The following is an 18,627-nucleotide window of genomic DNA, read 5'->3' on the forward strand; positions in this document are numbered from 1 at the left end:
AGGGAAGGAGGGAGAGAGAAAGAGAGCAAAAAGAGAGGAAGCAAGAAAGAGGGATGGAGAGAGAGAAAGAAGGGAAGGAAGGAAGAGAGAGAAAGAGGGAGAGAGAAATAGAGTGAAATGGAGGAAGAGATATTTTTTTTGTCCAAACTTTTCTTTAGCCCCCCCCCCCCCGCGCCCCCTGCGCCCCCCCCCGTTCAGTGTTCCCCAGGATTTTGAAAATATGAATAATGTGCCGCGGCTCAAAAAAGGTTGGGAAACACTGGTCATATCATATATGTGTATATTTATTTATTTATTTGATTTTTATGCCACCCTTCTCCTTGGACTCATATATATGTATTGTATACATGTATTGTGTATTGGACAAATAAATAAATAAATAAATAAAATAATAGCTACTGTCTCACTTAAGTCAGGGCTTTTTCAAAACCCAAGGCTATTCTCAGATTGCTCTGAGAATCCTCATTTTTGAATATCATTTTCAGTATGTTTATGGGGGGAAATAATTCAAGAATAGCAAGGAGATAGTGAAAAGGCTCTTACCTGCTTCCCAATTGGTAGAATTACTGTTTTTATCAGCTTCAGATTTTATAGATAACGCTCAGCCTGTGACTCTTCTGCCCTCAGAATAGAGGAAGTAGGTTTTATCTTCCTTTGCTTTCTCTCCCAGGAACCAGTGCTGATTCCTGGGACAGAAAGCAAAGGAGTGCTACAGGCTTTGCTCACATAGCAGGTCTTTCTGATTTCACATAATTTGTCATCTGTATACATTGTTCCTACCATCAGTCCCCTTGCTCTGTAGCTGTTAAGGAGAGATGTGCAATTTTATCCTCACTCTTAAATGCCATTGAGAGTTTCCTTTTGGCTACTGGCATCATATGGTAATATCTCTATTATGTAGGCTTTTGCAATGTACAGATATTATCATATTGTTAAAGGTAAGCACTCCATATCCTTCAGGCGGGGAAAGACCGAAATGAATGCCACTTTAGAGTTTTTAAGAGTTATGATAACAATGCATGGCTTGTCATTCACTCATCCTGTCTCTCTACCAGCAAGAAAGTGGCCACCATAGAGCCACTTAAAAACTCTGGCTTATGATGAGCCCGAGGTAGAAAGGAAAAACCAAGGAGGACAATAATAAAGCAATAAATTAATTCTATTCTGTAATAATTGGTTTTGATTTTTGTTTGGGAAGAGCTGTTCTTCTAAATTCAAAGGAATGCAGCCACAATTATAGTTAGCACAATTTTGCAGAAAGGTTTTTTTTTTTACTGCAGATCTTTGCAAAGAAAACCAAATAAATAAATGAATTGGTTTTGATTCCCAGATATTAATTTAGGGTTTGTTTGGTGTTTTTTGTATATTTTTTGCATACCGAGTCTCTCTTCTAGCCCTTACGCCAATATAGAAGTTAAATACAACATTTTCCCACACACCAAAACACATACATGTACATCATGTATAAAAAATAAGAAGAATAAGAAATTGTAATATCAGAAACTGATAAAGAACAGTTTCAGGCAGATTCTTATCAATATCTATAAGACTTCAGTGAGGAAGTGACATGGATAGAAGAAAAGAGAATTTCTGTACCTAAATGCAGATATTGAAAACGCTTTCATACTAGAGGGCCCTGGAGTTGACCTCAGTAAATGGCATAAGGAAGTTTCCTCATAAGCTAGTCTTAAACTCAGACACCACTAAGAGCAGTTGGAATTCTACTGGAAAAAAATTGAAAGCTATGAATATATAATTATTATTAACAAATGAGCTGCAGTATTCTGGCCCAAGTTTAACTTTCATATATTATTCAAAGGCAGTCCTGTGTAGAGTGCATTACAATGATCCAGTTGGAATAAAATAAACCAGATCAACATTCTGAAAAGACACCATTGGTTAATCAGCCTCATCTTGGTAAAACTGCCCATGGCCACCAATAATCTACAAAATGCTATTTTCAAAAGGATGCTATTCAACTCAACCAAACCCAAATCTGAGATCAGGTTTACTGATCAAAAATACTTTTGTCATTTCAGAATTCAGTTTCATTTCATTAGATCTTTTTCAATTCATTATTATCTCCAGACAATTAATCATGATCTTGACAGTCTCTTTGGACTATGATGGAAATGTATATTGTTGACATTGAAATCTCAGACCCAAACTATTTCTCACAATTAACTATTCCCTGCTGTTTGCAGAGAGGGGCGGCATATAAATCCAATAAATCTAAATCTAAATCTGTTCAGCCTTCAATCTAATCTTGTTACCAAAATTGTTGTGGGTACAAATGAGGTTTAAAGCTTCATTGAAATGATTTGAGACAGTGTATTTCATCTCTCCATCACAAGACAAGGGAATATGCATTCAGGAACTGAACCAGATAACCTCACTAATTCCTTGGTACTTCCTTTTGACAGATATCAACATTCTGCAATCTGTTGCACAACACTTCCTATCTAAAGTACCAGTCAACTCTTTTTATACAGTGTTGCTGCTTTTCAATCTTCCATTTAAAATACAAGTATGGGCAAGCTTTTTCCTTGTTCCAGCTTGGTGACTTTCAAAAGAATGACCTATTGTTCTGCTTTCTAGACAAGTTTACCCATCCCCTGCAGTCAATGCTCTGGTCCACTTACATACAATAATATATGAATTGCAGGCTTGGCTATTGAAATATCTCAGCTAGATTATTTTGCATGATTCTCCCATAAAAGATGCTACTGCCTAACACAAGTTACGATTACCAGTTGTTGCATGACAGATAGCTTCTTCTATCACCAAAACATAAATATTAGTAATTTCCAAAGTATGAACTTATTTATATAAACACACACGCGAACACACGCACACAAACAGCCTAAAGGCAGAAATGACTTACCCTTCATAAAGGTGACAAGACTTTACACAGGTTTTTCCTCTGATGAAGTGTTTACATGATAAACACTGATCTGGCCCTGGCCCCCAACATCCATTTTTTGAGCATAAATGGCTGCATATCATTCCTTCTGCAGCTATAAAATAAAGACAGGCACAATCATTTATAATAAGCAGTGTGCTAAATGGCGTGTGCAATGCTTAGTTCTATCCCCGCCATTTAAATCCATACATTAAAAATTGGAGGAAGAGGCAGGAGAACATTCTTTTTGCTTGAACAAAGGTTGCATTAAAATATTCTGCCTATGATGACTGGGTTATTAACAGCAGTAGAAAAAGATTACAAGAGCCCACCCCTTCAGAGGATTATTTAATATTACTCATTAATACTAATAATGTTTTAAATTGTGACAGTGCAGTTTTATAAATGTAATATGTAATCTGTGATTATTTTAAATGGTTTAAAATTTGCTATGGCATGAAATGATTTACTAATTGAAATGTTTTTTCCTAATTTCTTTAACTAAACATTTATGACTAGAGAGCAGAAGGCTTGGAATTAACATACTGTATCATCCTGGATAATAAGAATGCATTAGTAACATCATGAACTGTTTCAGAAATATTGCTGAAGAATTGTTAGGTGGATATAATACAGAAACAGATGGAATCTGGTTGGCTAAAAGTCATAAAAGAAAATTAAGTTATTATAAAGGCATTCACAAATTTTCTTCTACTCATATAACCACTGAGATAATAATTGTTGTTTTATTTATTGGCATGGAGTATATATAGTATTCTACATAAAAACAAAAACAAAAATAGAAAAAAAGCCCCCCAAAAGTGAAAATAGAAAAGCAAAAAGAATTGATGAATAAACGAAGTTTTAATGTTAAGAAGTAGGCAAAATAACTGGGCATCACTATGACAAACATGTTATGTTATTTCAAAATAAGATGTGGATTGAAGTTTTACAAGATACGTTAAGATGAATGAAACTATGTGTCATTCTTGGGAAAAATTCTGTGATAAAAATAAATGTCTTGCCAGAATGATAATTATGAAAGAGAGGGTATTGCTGAGAAATAGAAGACTTTTGAAGTTAGAAGAACAAAAACTGAGATTTGGTACCATGGATATTGTGGCATGACAAAGTCAATACTAATTTGGATTTTTAAAATGGTTAACACATGCCATACTGAGAATATGGAGTACATACAATCCCCGATTCTGAACCCAAATACCTTTGAAGTTCTCCGCATGTATAAACAACAACATTGCAAAACTAGTGCCAAAAATGTTGTAAAATTGGCTCTGGACATGCAGGTGCTTTCACTTATGAGCATTTACAATCAGGAATCCAGTCCCAATGGCAGTTGTAAGTAGATACAAAGACAGAAATATTTATCACTACTCATAATGGAGGAAAGGATAGTTGCTGAGAGGATGAAATTGCTGAGAGGATTAAATGGACTTCTTTCATCCAAGAAAGGACCATTTATTGATCCCTGGAAACCCCCCATGGACTTTTTGAGTAAATAGGGAAAAAAAAGAACTTATGATTTATGTTTATGATGAATAGATAGAATATATTATAGAAAAAAGAGAGTTATGTTTTAACCATACAATAAGAAGTAAACTTAAAACTGCTGTAAAGAAGATCAGAACCTACTTATCTTTTTTCATTCTTTTTCATTCCTTTTTTTACATGGTGACACAGTGGCTAGAGTGCAGTACTGCATACTATTTCTACTGCCTGCCAGCTGCCTGCAATTTGGCAGTTCAAATCTCACCAGGCTCAAGGTTGACTCAGCCTTCCATCCTTCCGAGGCGGGTGAAATGAGGACTCAGATTGTCGGAGGCAATATGCTGACTCTGTAAACCACTTAAAGAGGGCTGTAAAGCACTTGTAAAGTGGTATATAAATTTAAGTGCTATTGCTGTTTAAGTTTTGTTAATTTTCTATTGTTTACATTTTGTTAGTGCCTAATAAACATCATGTTATCTGGGTTATTTAATTTTCTTAGCAGTACAGATTACATTCTTAATCTCCACCCCTTTTTTCCAACTACTGGTAGAATAAATTCCATGTTTGATAATGTTCTGTATCTTCTTTCTGTTTAATTTTCAGTATAAGACCACTTTTTTATACTTCTAGCTTTCTCTTTCATTTCTTTTTCTACTTTATATTAAATTGTATTAGTTTTTATCTTTTTTAACATTTTCATAAAAATACATGTCAGGCTGCTTCAATCGTAATTTAAGAAAAATAAAACTCAGAGTCTAGGTTGAACTTCAAAAGTGAATTTATCAAAAATCAGAACTAAAAGCAATGAAAATAAAACAAAGGCTGAGAAAAAGGCACGATACAAGCATATATCAAAGTATCCCACTTGGCCCCCATTTGGAGAATAGCCAATCCCTACTGTCCATTTCTGTCAGGTGGTCACATCTTCACAACCACGTCACACTTATGGAATGTGACTTCTAACGGTTTCCTCCTGGTCACCTGTTTTCCAGGAAAACGAAAGATATCCTGCTCTATGTTAGGAAAGCAAAACTTATCAGGGCCTCCTGAAATCTTTCCCTCCCAAAAACCCCAAACCCACCACCTGTTACTCATGGCAACCGAAGCGTAGTAGGAGTGTAGAAACATAGCGAGGTTGACAATATATATGAACAATCAGAAAATAAATGAAGGGCACTTCCCAGATTGAGATATGAGTAGTTACTCGGGATAAGATAGGAGAAAATATTAATCTTGAAAGATGCAGTCAGGAAAGCTAATTCTCAGAATGGACTAAGACGTGGAACAAATGTCAAACATATATATAAAAAAAGTTCTACCAATATATAAGTAACAAGATGAAAGTCAAGGACATAACTGATCCATTAATGGGAGAAAATGGCAAGAAGATGATGGACCAGGGAGAAAATGGAATTGCTTAATAGTCCAATCTATCTAAAGTTGTGAGACGTAACAGGAATACAAGTCCTGCATAGAAAACAACAAACCCCTCTAGATCAGGGTTGTCAAACTCATGTCATCACGGAGCATCACGTGATATATTGGGACTTTTTTCTCCCTTCACTAAACCAGGCATGGGTATGACCAGCGTATGACGCATCTGCCCTGCGGGCTGGAAGTTTGTCAGCCCTGCTCTAGAGGAATTTAAATTGCCAGGACCAGATGCTTAACATCCCAGAATTCTGAAGAACCTACAGATATGATCTCAGAACCACTGAATAAAATATTTCAGAGCTCCCGGAACCCAAGGTTGAGAGTTTGGATTGAGAGACACAAAAATACTGGCTCACACTTAGCCAGTGACTAAGGCTGGACTTAAAGCTGGACCTCTCTGTTATTAATCCTTTCATTAATATTTTCATTAGATTTCATTATAAGATAAGAAATACAGGAAAAAAGAAAAATAAGAAAAGAAAGAAAAGTGACTTCTGGTGTTTTTTTTTAATGTTTGGTAAAATGCAACATCCCCCCCCCCAAAAAAAAACCCTCTCAAGCTTTTGCTTTACATTTCATAACATTATCTACTATCCAGGCTTTTTGTGGAGGATTTACAAGGCCATGCATGTAACCAAAAGCAAATTGGTCATGTTTAATGTTTCTAATACAGGATAATTTCCCTTCTGATTTTATTGCAAATGTATTGTACAGATGTCATATTTTTGATTTTTTTAAAAAATCAGCAACTTATTTCTGTAGAAATGTTTAAAAGTATGGCTTTTTCTAATTGGATGTTGTATTTTTAAAACTCTCATTGAAGGTGCTTTTAATTGCTACTAAATGATGTTGCTTTTGCTTTTGCAAAGAACAAAAACAAAACAAAAAAATTAAAACAATCTCCCTAGGTGCAAGTCAGCTGAAAGTCCTAGAGAGACTGAATTCATTAAGAATTGAGGCATGTCAAACTGATCTGTGTTTCCTAAACTAGATACTGGATACTAGATGCAGAAGTTGTTTATGGTTATTCTCGGTTTCTGGAAGTACTGTCTACAAGGTGGGAATCAGTATTGCTGCCCAGGCTTAAGACAGCTTCTAAGCACTTGTCCTGAGGGTAGGCTTGTGTAAACCTCTTCTGCTTGGATTCATTTTTCTCTACTTTAAGCTGCATTAATTTCAATAAGAATAACTGCAGAGCCCATTCATTCAGAACTTGCAGTCCAGAAATATTTCTGTACATCTTTCATTGCCATAGAGCTTGTAGCTGAACTTTTTTTTCAGAGAGATCACACTTTTAAAATGGGCACAGTAATTTTTGAAAACTCACACTGTAACCCTGAACATTACATCTATCAACAAAAACAGGCACATGGTAGGTAAGCCACTCCCACCCAGTCACGTAACCTTTAAGCCATCCTGTCCCATGATTGTCAAACCACTCCCACCTGGTCACATGGCCGGCAAGCCACTCCCACCCAGTCACATGACCTTTAAATCACTCCCCGTCACGTGATTGTCAAGCCACTCCCACCTGGTCACAAGTCCTCCTACCCAGTAACATGACCATCAAGCCACACCCACAAAATAAGCCACGCCCACTGTGTGGTAGTAAAAATTTTGGGGGCCCATCACTGATTATAACACAGACACTATTGTGACTTATATCTATAGTATTGCTCATGGAAGCTTATGACTTTCAATTAATGGCTAACATGGGTCTTCTCTTGCAATCACTATTCTTTTGGAAATGGTAAGAATTATAAGTTCTAATGTATAAAGCAAAGAGTGGTGGTTTTGCACTGAAGATGAGCCAGGAGAATTGATGCCTTTAAAAAGAAAAATAAACATCCAAATGAAAAATCCTGCTGTCGATAAATGTGTGGTTCTCCTTGTGTGGCTAAAAGCATCATCTTCACCCAACAAGCCTAAAACGTATTAGGGAAAAATTATCTCTTTCTGATTAGTCTTCATAACAAAAACTATAGGTCGAGAATGCGGTGCTACTTTAATGTCACATTCTTTAAGAATCCATTCTCACAGCCTCTCCCATACTATAAAATCTAGCTCAAATGAAACATACAGACAAGCCTTAAATTTATTATTTACTTGAGAACACTTGTCAAATGGAGAATTAATAAGATGAGGATTTAAGTGGATAGAACAGTATCAGCCAAGCAATGTAAGATGAGCCACAAAAGCATTAATAGCAACAAATAATGCCCCTTTTAACTCTGGGTGAATATCATCCAAAGCTACGAACCCAATTTTGGTGGATGGAACAGAAAATCCTCTGAGCACCTCCCAGATATCTGGCATTAACAGAATAAACCACATACTGTTGTGAGTGCTCCTTGTCCACCTTGGTAATTCTGAGAAGGATGAGCCAGGCCCATATGGGTACCCTGGGTCAGTGGTGTTGCCAGCTGATGCAGAGAGTGAGAGTGAAGGAGAAATAGATCTGGATGAACCCGAGGGACCAGCAGAGATGGCAAATATGTCAATGAGGGATTGGTCCGAGTCAGAAGACGAAGGGGACATTACAGATAATGAGACACTGTTAGATGCTCAGTTCAGGAGATTACAAAGCAGACAACAACACTTATATGGTAAAAGGAAGAAGTTTGTAGTTTTAACTCTAGGGGTTTGCTGACCACTCCCAGCAGGTATATAAGCTAGGCCTTCTAGGTGATTCTAGGTGGAGTTTCAACATTTCTTTCATAGATGCTGTGATAGATCTGGGGTTGCAGAAATGTTCTCCGAAATACCTGATTTTTGCTCTGCAAAACTCATCCCTTAAAAATTGCCTGTCCTGTCAGAATGTGGTGAGCTGATGGTATTGCCTATGACTCATGTCTGGTTTATCTTGTTGAAATGTAATTAACTCTGACTCTGGCATCTTTCCTGAAAGCCTATCTGATAATTCTGCAGCTGTGAAAACCTATTTCAATGAACTTTCAGAGATGGACTTTTGCTTGTAAGTGTGGCTTTTTCACATAAAGGTTGTAATTCAAAACTTAAAACATGGGTTTTCACCTTTTGTTTCAATGTGAAAAGCCCAGAATAGAACAGATACTCTCTGGAGTCTGCCCTTCAGACGCCATGGTAGCAACCATCATAACTTGTGATGGTTGTAAAACGGGTTGATCACATATTTTGCAGTAATGGTTAAGTGGATCCCCATAGTCATTAAATAAATCTGCAGTTGTTAAGTGAATGCCATGGTTAAACAATCCAGTGGTTCTCTATGCGGGCAACTTTGCCAAAAAAACAAAGTAAATATCGGGGTGCATTTTTTGCAAAACCATCATAAAATGTTGTCATGTGACTGTGCGACACTGCAAACAGCCAAAAATGTGGTGGGACAACCAAATACTCAAAGCACAGTCATAAGATTGTGGGGGGCAGGCAGGAATTTTGAATCCAGGTTGTAAGTACCAACCAGGTAAATTTATCACACTTTTGAATGGTCATTAAGCAACTTCCCATCCACATAACCTTAAAAAACTCACTATTGGCTAACTTACATAATGAGAATCTTGTGGTCAAATATTGCTTGTAAAAATGGTGAGATAGCCACCATAACAATCAAAATAATTTTAAGTAAATTACAAGGATCTAAGTTCTTATTGGGAGACTCGGGAGAAAAATGTACGAAATTCATTTTTTTCTATTTGATTGGATGGTTACTGCATCATAATGATTTAGTACCCTACATTATAAAATAATTTGTACTCAGGGAGGCATCTTATATAGTATTTTACAAATGTTTTTATAGATAAAATTATTTAAATAGCATATGATAATTAAACTAGGAAAGCTTCCCTCCCCCATCTAAGACTAAAACAGAAAACCTACATAAACCTGTAAATAATATTTTCTTAAAATTCTTAGCTCAGTTTGTCAGTCTCTTTTATTAAATGAAGCTCTACAACAATAATACTCAGTTAATTAAACAAACAGGAATACAGCCAATTAGATTGCAAAGATTTATAAATTTAATTGACTGATGGTGTTTATGAAAATGCTGAGGTTTTCCAAAACAGGAGTGATGAAGCAGTACAAAGCACTTAGGACCTGTTTAATTTGTCTGCATTAATACATTTTCCATTAGTTGAGTTTTCCATTAGTTACATATTTTCTGAACCATTGTTAATTTGCTTAGAGTTGGGACCATCTATTTCACTACATAAAAATTAGCCCTTTGTAGACAAATTTATAAATCAAGAGAGAAATAATGAAAAGATTATTAGCAAGAAACAGCAACTAATTGGGAGATTTCTTCTACTAGCTGGGAAAAGCTTTGCTGAAAGGTAACTTTAGACTCATGTAATGAGTACTTCAACTGAGAATTGTTCCTACTGAGTATTATGTTATTCTGTATTGTCTCTCATGCACAATATTGTTGACACCAAAGAAATGCTAAAGAGGATTCATGATGAAATTTCCCTATCCAGTTTTTCTTCTTTTAAAAGAACAGGGTCAAGGTATGAATTTATAAAATTAATTTACATCTAAATGGGCCACCTGTGGAAACTCAGCAGTTTGAAGTTTAATTAAAACCAGGAAGCAAAAAGTGTTGATGGTCTTTTTCCTCCACAAACTCAAGTTACTTCTTTTCAGATCACTGAATTGCACAGCTATTAACAAGGAAAAACTGCATAGGTGGGTCAAAAACTTAGCATACATCAATTCTCACATTCACTACTTGGAAATTTCAATCAAATTATGATAAATTGATGATAATGTTATGAACTTGTCCATTCAGTTCATAGAAGAGTAAATAATATAAAATTTACAAATCCTGTCTAGATTGAAGTAATTTTGTAATATTTTATAAGATATTCAATCCAGATGTTCAGTAGCATATCCTCCCAGGATACAAGATCAGTCTCATGTTGTGTATCTCCCAACTTTCTATTTCAAGAAAGCAACTTCTAATCACTTTCCTACCTGGACACACACACACACACATTTCAAATACACAGGCACATAGAAGGAGTATCAAAATATCCATGCATGCAGACCTATCAGAAAATATTATCAAGGCCCTTCCCCAAAGGGAATGGAAAACTATAATATTATCTTGCTGAAAATGTATTGGGAAGGGTCAAGGTATGAATTTGTAAAAGCATAGATGGTCCAGAATGTTTTAGAATAATAATTCAAGCCATAAAGCGACATGCACTCTTGTATTGAATGCAACCAATACAGTTTATGTCTCATGCTCAGAATGTAGAAGATATCCCGATAATCCTCTTCATTCAGGATTTCTGTGGTTGCTGTCATCTACTTCCTTTATCACATACTTAAAAGGGGGCAAGTTAAATCAAATGCATAACTTGATTAATGGCTTTTTAAGGAAGGGACATTCCACATCAACTTTTGAAGTGTTCTCTTCTTATGTACAGTAACTGTATTGTTAAAAGGCAATTCTTGGCAATCAAATGCAAGTCTCCTTTAAAATTGATCTCAATATTATCCTTGTTCTGCTCTAACCCTAATGAAACCTCATTTTCTATTGAAAGGTAGTCACCCGACTTCCGGTTTCGCTGAGGATCGCAGCGGAGGCTCTTGGCAGGGCTCTGCCTCGAGACCCCTCCAACCCTCCCAGAGGTCGCCCCAGCGCGATCGGATCGAGTCCGGATGGCTCGATCCTAGAAAAGGGGATTCCCCTCTGCCCGGGGAGCCATCGCCGAGGCTCCGGGACAGAGGGTTCATCCTGCAGCTCTGGTGCAGGGAGCACCGGTCCTCCTCCAAGAGGACACGGCCATTGCGATCCCACCTAACCAGTGGGAAGCAAGAAACATCAAGAGAGTAAAAAGCAGAGAAACTGAACAACTCTATTTGAAAAAGGAATATTGCCAAAGAAGCTACAATTAAGGTAAAAAATTTCTATGTTCCATGGTAAACAAGAAGTTTGAAAAACAAGAAAATTGAACCGGAGTTTAAACGAAGGCGAAAGAGAAAGTTGTTAAAACAACATTGTATCCAGGCGCGAATTAACAGCTGGAACTTATTCTAACCACTTTCACTTGTTTTGAACTGTTAAATTTTTGCAAACAAGGAGATCCAGAAGATTTTAAAAGAGACATTAAAGGATTTATTATTTACAAAATGATATTATTTGGTTGAAAAAACTTTCTTTCCTTTTCTGAAGCATTTGGTTACGGAATATTGTAAAATGAAGTCCGGGCTGGGATTTTTCTAGCGGAAGGACCAGGACTGCTCACTATCTACTTACAAACTTTGAATAAATATATATAAAGAAAAAAAACTTTTTTCCTACATTTGAGAACTTTAAAATTTGGATTATTTAATCGACGTTACTTGGATTATTTTGTTGGAGTATTTCCATTGGATTTCGTTTGGATTAATAGCGGTTTTGGATTAACAGCATTTTCGTTGGATTTATAGCGGAGAGATTTTTTCCTGGGCTGTGAGAGATGGACCGACTTCATTTTAACTTCGTGAAATTAAACTGCATTTGCTTGGAAAAAGTTTTATAAATTTTTTAAAGACTATACCTTTCTTCAAATAACGGAATACCTTTGCAATATTCATTAAGGTGTTTCTGACAACAAATTAGATCTTCAATCAATTGGGTTTTTTTTCGCGTTTTCCCTTTGATAATTTTAATTCTTGAATTTTAATTCTATATCACATTATATTACAATTAATCTTGGTTCTGTTTATGCATTGCTAAATTTTCTTTTGGTCTTTGGTCTCCTGTCCCTCCTAATTGAATAATAGTCTTTAATTCTGATTGCCCCCTTTCTTCACATGTTTTTATCCTCCTTCCCTCTTTGCTGACTCTTCCTTCTTATTTTTGCTGCTGTGTTAAACTAACCTTTCCTCCTTCTTCCCCTTTTCTTCTTTACATCTTCTTGATATAAACTTTGACTAGAGTAACAAGAATTAATAAGTTGAGCATTAACTAGATATATTTTATATTTTAAGTGTATTTGAAATTTAGCCTTTTATTTGAATTAGAATTTTTATTGCTATTAATTAATTGCTATTAATTTAGTATAACTGTTACTGAGGGCTTGGAATTTATAGAATCTGTTTACATATTGCCAACATAAAATAACACTAAATTTAAATCTGAAAATGTCAAGTACTTCCACCCATACTAAAACAATCAAGAAGCAAACAACTGTTATTTCTTCCCCGCAAAGTTCACCACATCCATCCCCTGCACAGCAGACTTTATCTGCAACTATGTTCACCAAGGAAAAGGACAGGGAGAAACAACCATCTCTGGCTTCAATCCAAGAGACATTAACTACATTAAATGACTTTATGTTAAAATCTCAACAAGATGCAACACAACAGAGAGATGAAATTAAAGCAGAGATGGCGGAAATGAAAGTCGACACAGGTGAAATGAAAGACCAGATGAAGGAGATCAAGCAAGCCTTGCAAGATAATGAAGTACGAATGAAGGCAGTGGAAGAAAAGGCGGAAAAGGTGGAGAAAAGAATTGATCACTTGGAGGACAAAGCTGCTTCACGTTACAGAGGGTATGATGAATCAATCACACATCTGGAAATGCAACGTGCGTCATACGGACTTCGATTTCAAAACGTAATAGAAGAAAAAGATGAAGATTTAAAGGCCATTATGGCTGACATTATTGGGAAAATCCTCCAGGTGGACCCAGATGACATAAAAAAAGAAATCGATGAAGTCTTCAGAATTTCTAACAGCTATATTCGCCGTTTTAATCTTCCACGAGAGATTCACATCAAATTTGTAAGAAAAAGCATGAGAGATGATATATTGCATTGGTCAAGAGCGGGACAATTACAACACCAAGGTAAAGAAATAAAAATATTAAAACAAATTCCGAGACGTGTTCGAGAGACTAGAAGAGACTATCATTTCTTGACCAAACTTCTGATTAAAGAAAATATAACTTTTCGTTGGCTTATTCCACAAGGTCTATCATTGACATGGAAATCAACGAGATATAAATTGGAGAATCTAGACCAAGCAAGAGATTTCTATGAAAATATGCGAAATGGAACAGATAACAAAAGAACTGGAAGCAATGCAGGCCGAAGCCATGGGGGCATTTGCTCAAGCGGAGGAGCAGGACCAAGGGGCCAGAAGAAAGCAACCTCAACGCGAAACCAAGAAATACAACAAATGACCACATTGAGAGATTTAAAAATCTTTTCAGTAAATGTCAATGGACTTAATGAACCAAAAAAAAGAAAACAAATGTTTTCCAAAATTAAGAATCAAAAAGCTCAAATTGTGATACTCCAAGAAGTACATATAAAAAAGAGTAATCGGAATTTATTGTTAAATAATAAAATTGGAAAGATGTATGCTGCATTAGCAGACCAAAAGAAAAGAGGAGTGGCAATGTATGTTGAGAGTTCTATAAATTCCAAACAACTATATAGTGATGATGAAGGTAGAATTTTGATTGTCCAGATTGATATTGAACCCAAATCGCTTGCTATTGTTTCTATATATGCCCCAAATGATGACCAAATTGCATTTTATGAAAAATTACATCAAAAAAATTTAGAATTAAATTTGGAAAATATGTTAATTATTGGAGATTTTAATGCCATAACAAATAGACAATTAGACCATTCGGGGGTGAAGAAAAGTTGTAAAAAGAAAAAAAAGAATTTATTGCCCTCAACTTTTCAAAAAATGAAAGCAGAATTGCTATTGAATGATATATGGAGGGAAAGGCATCCCCACAGTAGGCAATATACTTTTTACTCAAACCCCCACAAAATTTGGACTAGAATAGATATGGTGTGGGCCCCTAAAACAACAGCAGAGTATATACAAGAAGTAGAAATAGATGTTAATACTTGGGCAGACCATAATCCAGTTATAGTCTATATGAGAAATATTAAAAAACATCGTAATTGGCAAATGAATAGAAATATTTTGAAAGAGAAAGAATATAAAGAATGGATTGAAAAGGAATTAAAAATATTTTTTGAAATCAATAAAAATACAGACACCACCCCTCAGAACTTGTGGGATGCAACTAAAGCATACATAAGAGGATTAACAATATCCTATACTGCAAAATATAATAAAGAAAGAAAAAGAAAATATGAACAATTAATAAATGAATTAAAACAACTAGAGTTTCTATCACAACAAAATGTGAAAAATAAAGACTTGGGGAAAAAAATAAATTTAATTAAACACAAAATTAGATTACAAGAACAAAATCAGATACTGGAAAAAATAAAGAAAGCTAAGCAACAATATTTTGAGCATGCCAATAAATCAGGTAGATGGTTAGCATATAAACTGAGAAAACAGAGACAATCTAAATTAATTAGACAATTAGAAGATAAAGATGGAATAATAAAATATGACCCAGAGGGAAAAGCAAATATAGTTCAAAACTTTTTAAAAGAATTGTACAAAGATGATAATATTGAAGAAGAAGTCGTATTTAAATACCTAGAGAGTGCAGAGTTACCACAAATAACAGAAGAGCAACAAGAAAAGATGGAGAGTCCAATAACAATGGAAGAACTCCTTATAGTTATTAAAAAGCAGAAAAACAACAAAGCCACGGGGCCGGACGCTATTCCAGCAGAGTGGTATAAAATAGAAAATGAAGTATTAAGAAATAATATGCTCCAAATTTTTAATGAATGTAGAGTAGATGGTAAAATTCCTAAATCATGGTCGGAATCCTTGATAACTTTAATTCACAAACCAGATACACCAAAAGAAAAAATTAAAAACTATAGACCAATATCTTTATTGAATGTAGACTATAAAATTTTTATAGCAATATATGCAGATAGACTGAAAAATGTGATAAATAGCAAAATTCACTCAGACCAAAATGGTTTCCTTCCAGGTAGACAAATTAAAAATAATCTTAGAACAATTATTAATGTATTAGAGTACTATGAGCAACATTCAGATAAAACATTATCCTTAATGTTCCTAGACGCTCAAAAAGCTTTTGATAACGTGACTTGGACATTTATAAAGATGCAATTAAATAAAATGAGATTCGGCCCCAAATTTGTTAATTTAATAGACGCTATTTACTCAGAACAAACGACAAAAATTATATTAAACAATGAACAATTAGAAGCGTTTAAAATAAATAAAGGAGTGCGGGAAGGATGTCCCATATCACCTCTTCTTTTCATTATGACTTTAGAAGCACTCTTAATAAAAATAAGATCAGACCCAAAGATAAAAGGTTTAACAGTTAGAAAAGAGATATACAAAGTCCAGGCCTTCGCAGATGACTTGACTTTTATAATGGAAGATCCGTTAGTCACAGCACCAAGATTAATTCAAACAATAGAACAATATGGTAAGGTGGCAGGTTTGAAAATAAATAAAAATAAAACAAAAATTATAACTAAAAACATGAGTAAAATACAAGAAAGTAATTTAGAATGTATTACTGGAATGCAAATAGTTAAAAAAGTAAAATATTTGGGAATATGGCTAACAGCCAAAACAATAACATTAAAAAATGATAATTATATAAAATTAATTAATGAAATTAAAAAGGATCTAGAAATATGGAACAATTTAAAAATATCATTTTTGGGAAGAATTGCCACGATCAAGATGAATATCTTACCTAAGGTATTATTTTTATTTCAAGTGATCCCAATTAATCCAGGGGCCAATTTTTTAAAAAACGTAACAAATGTGGTTAAAAAAATTTTATGGCAAGGGAAAAAGGCAAGAATTAAGATAAATATGTTAGAAGACATAAAGGAGAGGGGGGGTTTTGCGCTCCCAAATTGGAAATTATATTATCAGGCAGCCGCTTTAACATGGATTAAAAATTGGATAACTTTAGAGGACATGAGAACATCAATATTAGAAGGACATGACCTCATGCTTGGCTGGCATGCATTTGTGTGGTATGATAAAGATAAAAACCATTCTTACTTTAAAAGACACACGCTGAGAAAATACTTACTCGATGTCTGGAAAGATATAAAGAAAAACCACTTTTTAACAATTCCAGATTGGGTTACCCCCTTGGATGCAATAATACACCCAAATTCCATTAATGATACAAGAAATATAAGATATAAAGACTTGTTAGACAATCAAATGAAATTGAAATCTAGAATTAAATTACAAGATGAAGGGATACAAATTGATTGGTGGCATTATGCACAGATTAGATCCAGATATCAGAAAGATAGTATACTCTACATATTTAACAAAAGTAAAAACCTGTTAAGTGAGTTAATCACTAAAAATCATAACAGAGTAATTGGAAAAATATATAAATATTTGATTACCCACAAGAATATTGAATTAACATTAAAAGATAGTATGATACATTGGTGTAGAAACATAGGTAAAGAAATTGATTTAGATACATGGGAGAAAGTTTGGATGTGTAACTGGAGGATGACAAAATCAGTTTCTTTGAAAGAGAACCAAATTAAAATGTTTTATAGATGGCATCTCCCACCAAGTAGATTAGCAAAAATGTTCCCAAAGACATCACCTCTGTGCTGGAAATGCAAGAAAGAAATAGGATCCTACTACCATCAATGGTGGACATGTAATAAAGCTAAAATGTACTGGAAAATGATAGAAAAAATGACAAAAGAAATTACAAAGCAGAAAATAGATTTCACCCCGGAGTTTTGTTTGCTAGGAATTACTAACCAAAATTATAAAAAAGAAATTTTGGACTTGATTATACATATTTTTACAGCGGCAAGGATTATATACGCGCAAAATTGGAAAGGGGAAGATATCCCCAAAGAAGAGGGAGTGATTGCAAAAATATTAGACTGCGCGGAAATGGACATGATGACAAGACGCTTGAATGAACAGGAAGAAACCAAATTTTACGCAACATGGAACAATGTTTATGAATGGATAGATAAGAATAAAAAAATAAAGAAAGAAGAGTAGCAATAAATGCATAACTTGATTAATGGCTTTTTAAGGAAGGGACATTCCACATCAACTTTTGAAGTGTTCTCTTCTTATGTACAGTAACTGTATTGTTAAAAGGCAATTCTTGGCAATCAAATGCAAGTCTCCTTTAAAATTGATCTCAATATTATCCTTGTTCTGCTCTAACCCTAATGAAACCTCATTTTCTATTGAAAGGTAGTCACCCTCCTCCCAATCCAGTAAGGAGCAGATCTTATTTACTAAAACCTCAAAGGGAGAGGAGAGAGAGAAACTTACTTGCAGTATCTCTTATCTGAAATAAGTCCTTTATCTTTGGTTGTCTGGGTGTCATTGCAGCCATGTCATGAGGTTTCTTTCTTTGCTTTTACTATTACCTTTTGTTTTTGTATCTTTGGGTGGTTTAAGGAATTTTAAAACATACTCCAATTTATAGGATTCTTTTACCATTTCTTTCTCCACTTGTTATGCTGAAATGGTTCCTACATAGTAGTTGCTCCTTCATATCTTCATAATATACTGTAAATACCTCAAAATAGTACTGCATTAATTGGTTTTGTATTCTCCACTTCCTTTTTTTGGAAGAGTCCCAGAGCTCGCCTTCCAGGGCCCTTCACAGCAAACAGATCCTGGATGAATTCATTTTGAAGGTAGGTTCATCACACCGTCTCTCAAGGACACACTCACCACCTCTCAGCTTCACTTCTTCCCCTCTTTTTTGGTATGCTTTTACAAGCAATGAGGAATACTGGCCTAATCCACAGATGGCAATGTCTACCCTACAATAACCCTGTCCACATCTTCAGGTATAAATAAGGTTATTGTTGTAACCACAAGTCATAACAATCTAGCATAGCATAAGTATAATA

General features: G+C 34.9%; 1 protein-coding gene across 1 annotated transcript in view; it reads right to left on the minus strand.

The window, feature by feature from the left end:
• The window catches only part of ERBB4 (erb-b2 receptor tyrosine kinase 4), a 1,218,240-nt gene that overhangs the window by 274,718 nt on the left and 924,895 nt on the right, over positions 1–18,627 (minus strand). The window contains exon 13 of the mRNA XM_070732179.1: positions 2,885–3,017. Coding sequence (XP_070588280.1) covers positions 2,885–3,017 — 133 coding nt within the window. The remainder of the gene's footprint in view (positions 1–2,884; positions 3,018–18,627) is intronic.

The sequence above is a fragment of the Erythrolamprus reginae genome, chromosome 1 (genome assembly GCF_031021105.1).
Source record: "Erythrolamprus reginae isolate rEryReg1 chromosome 1, rEryReg1.hap1, whole genome shotgun sequence".
Taxonomy (NCBI): Eukaryota; Metazoa; Chordata; class Lepidosauria; order Squamata; family Dipsadidae; genus Erythrolamprus; species Erythrolamprus reginae.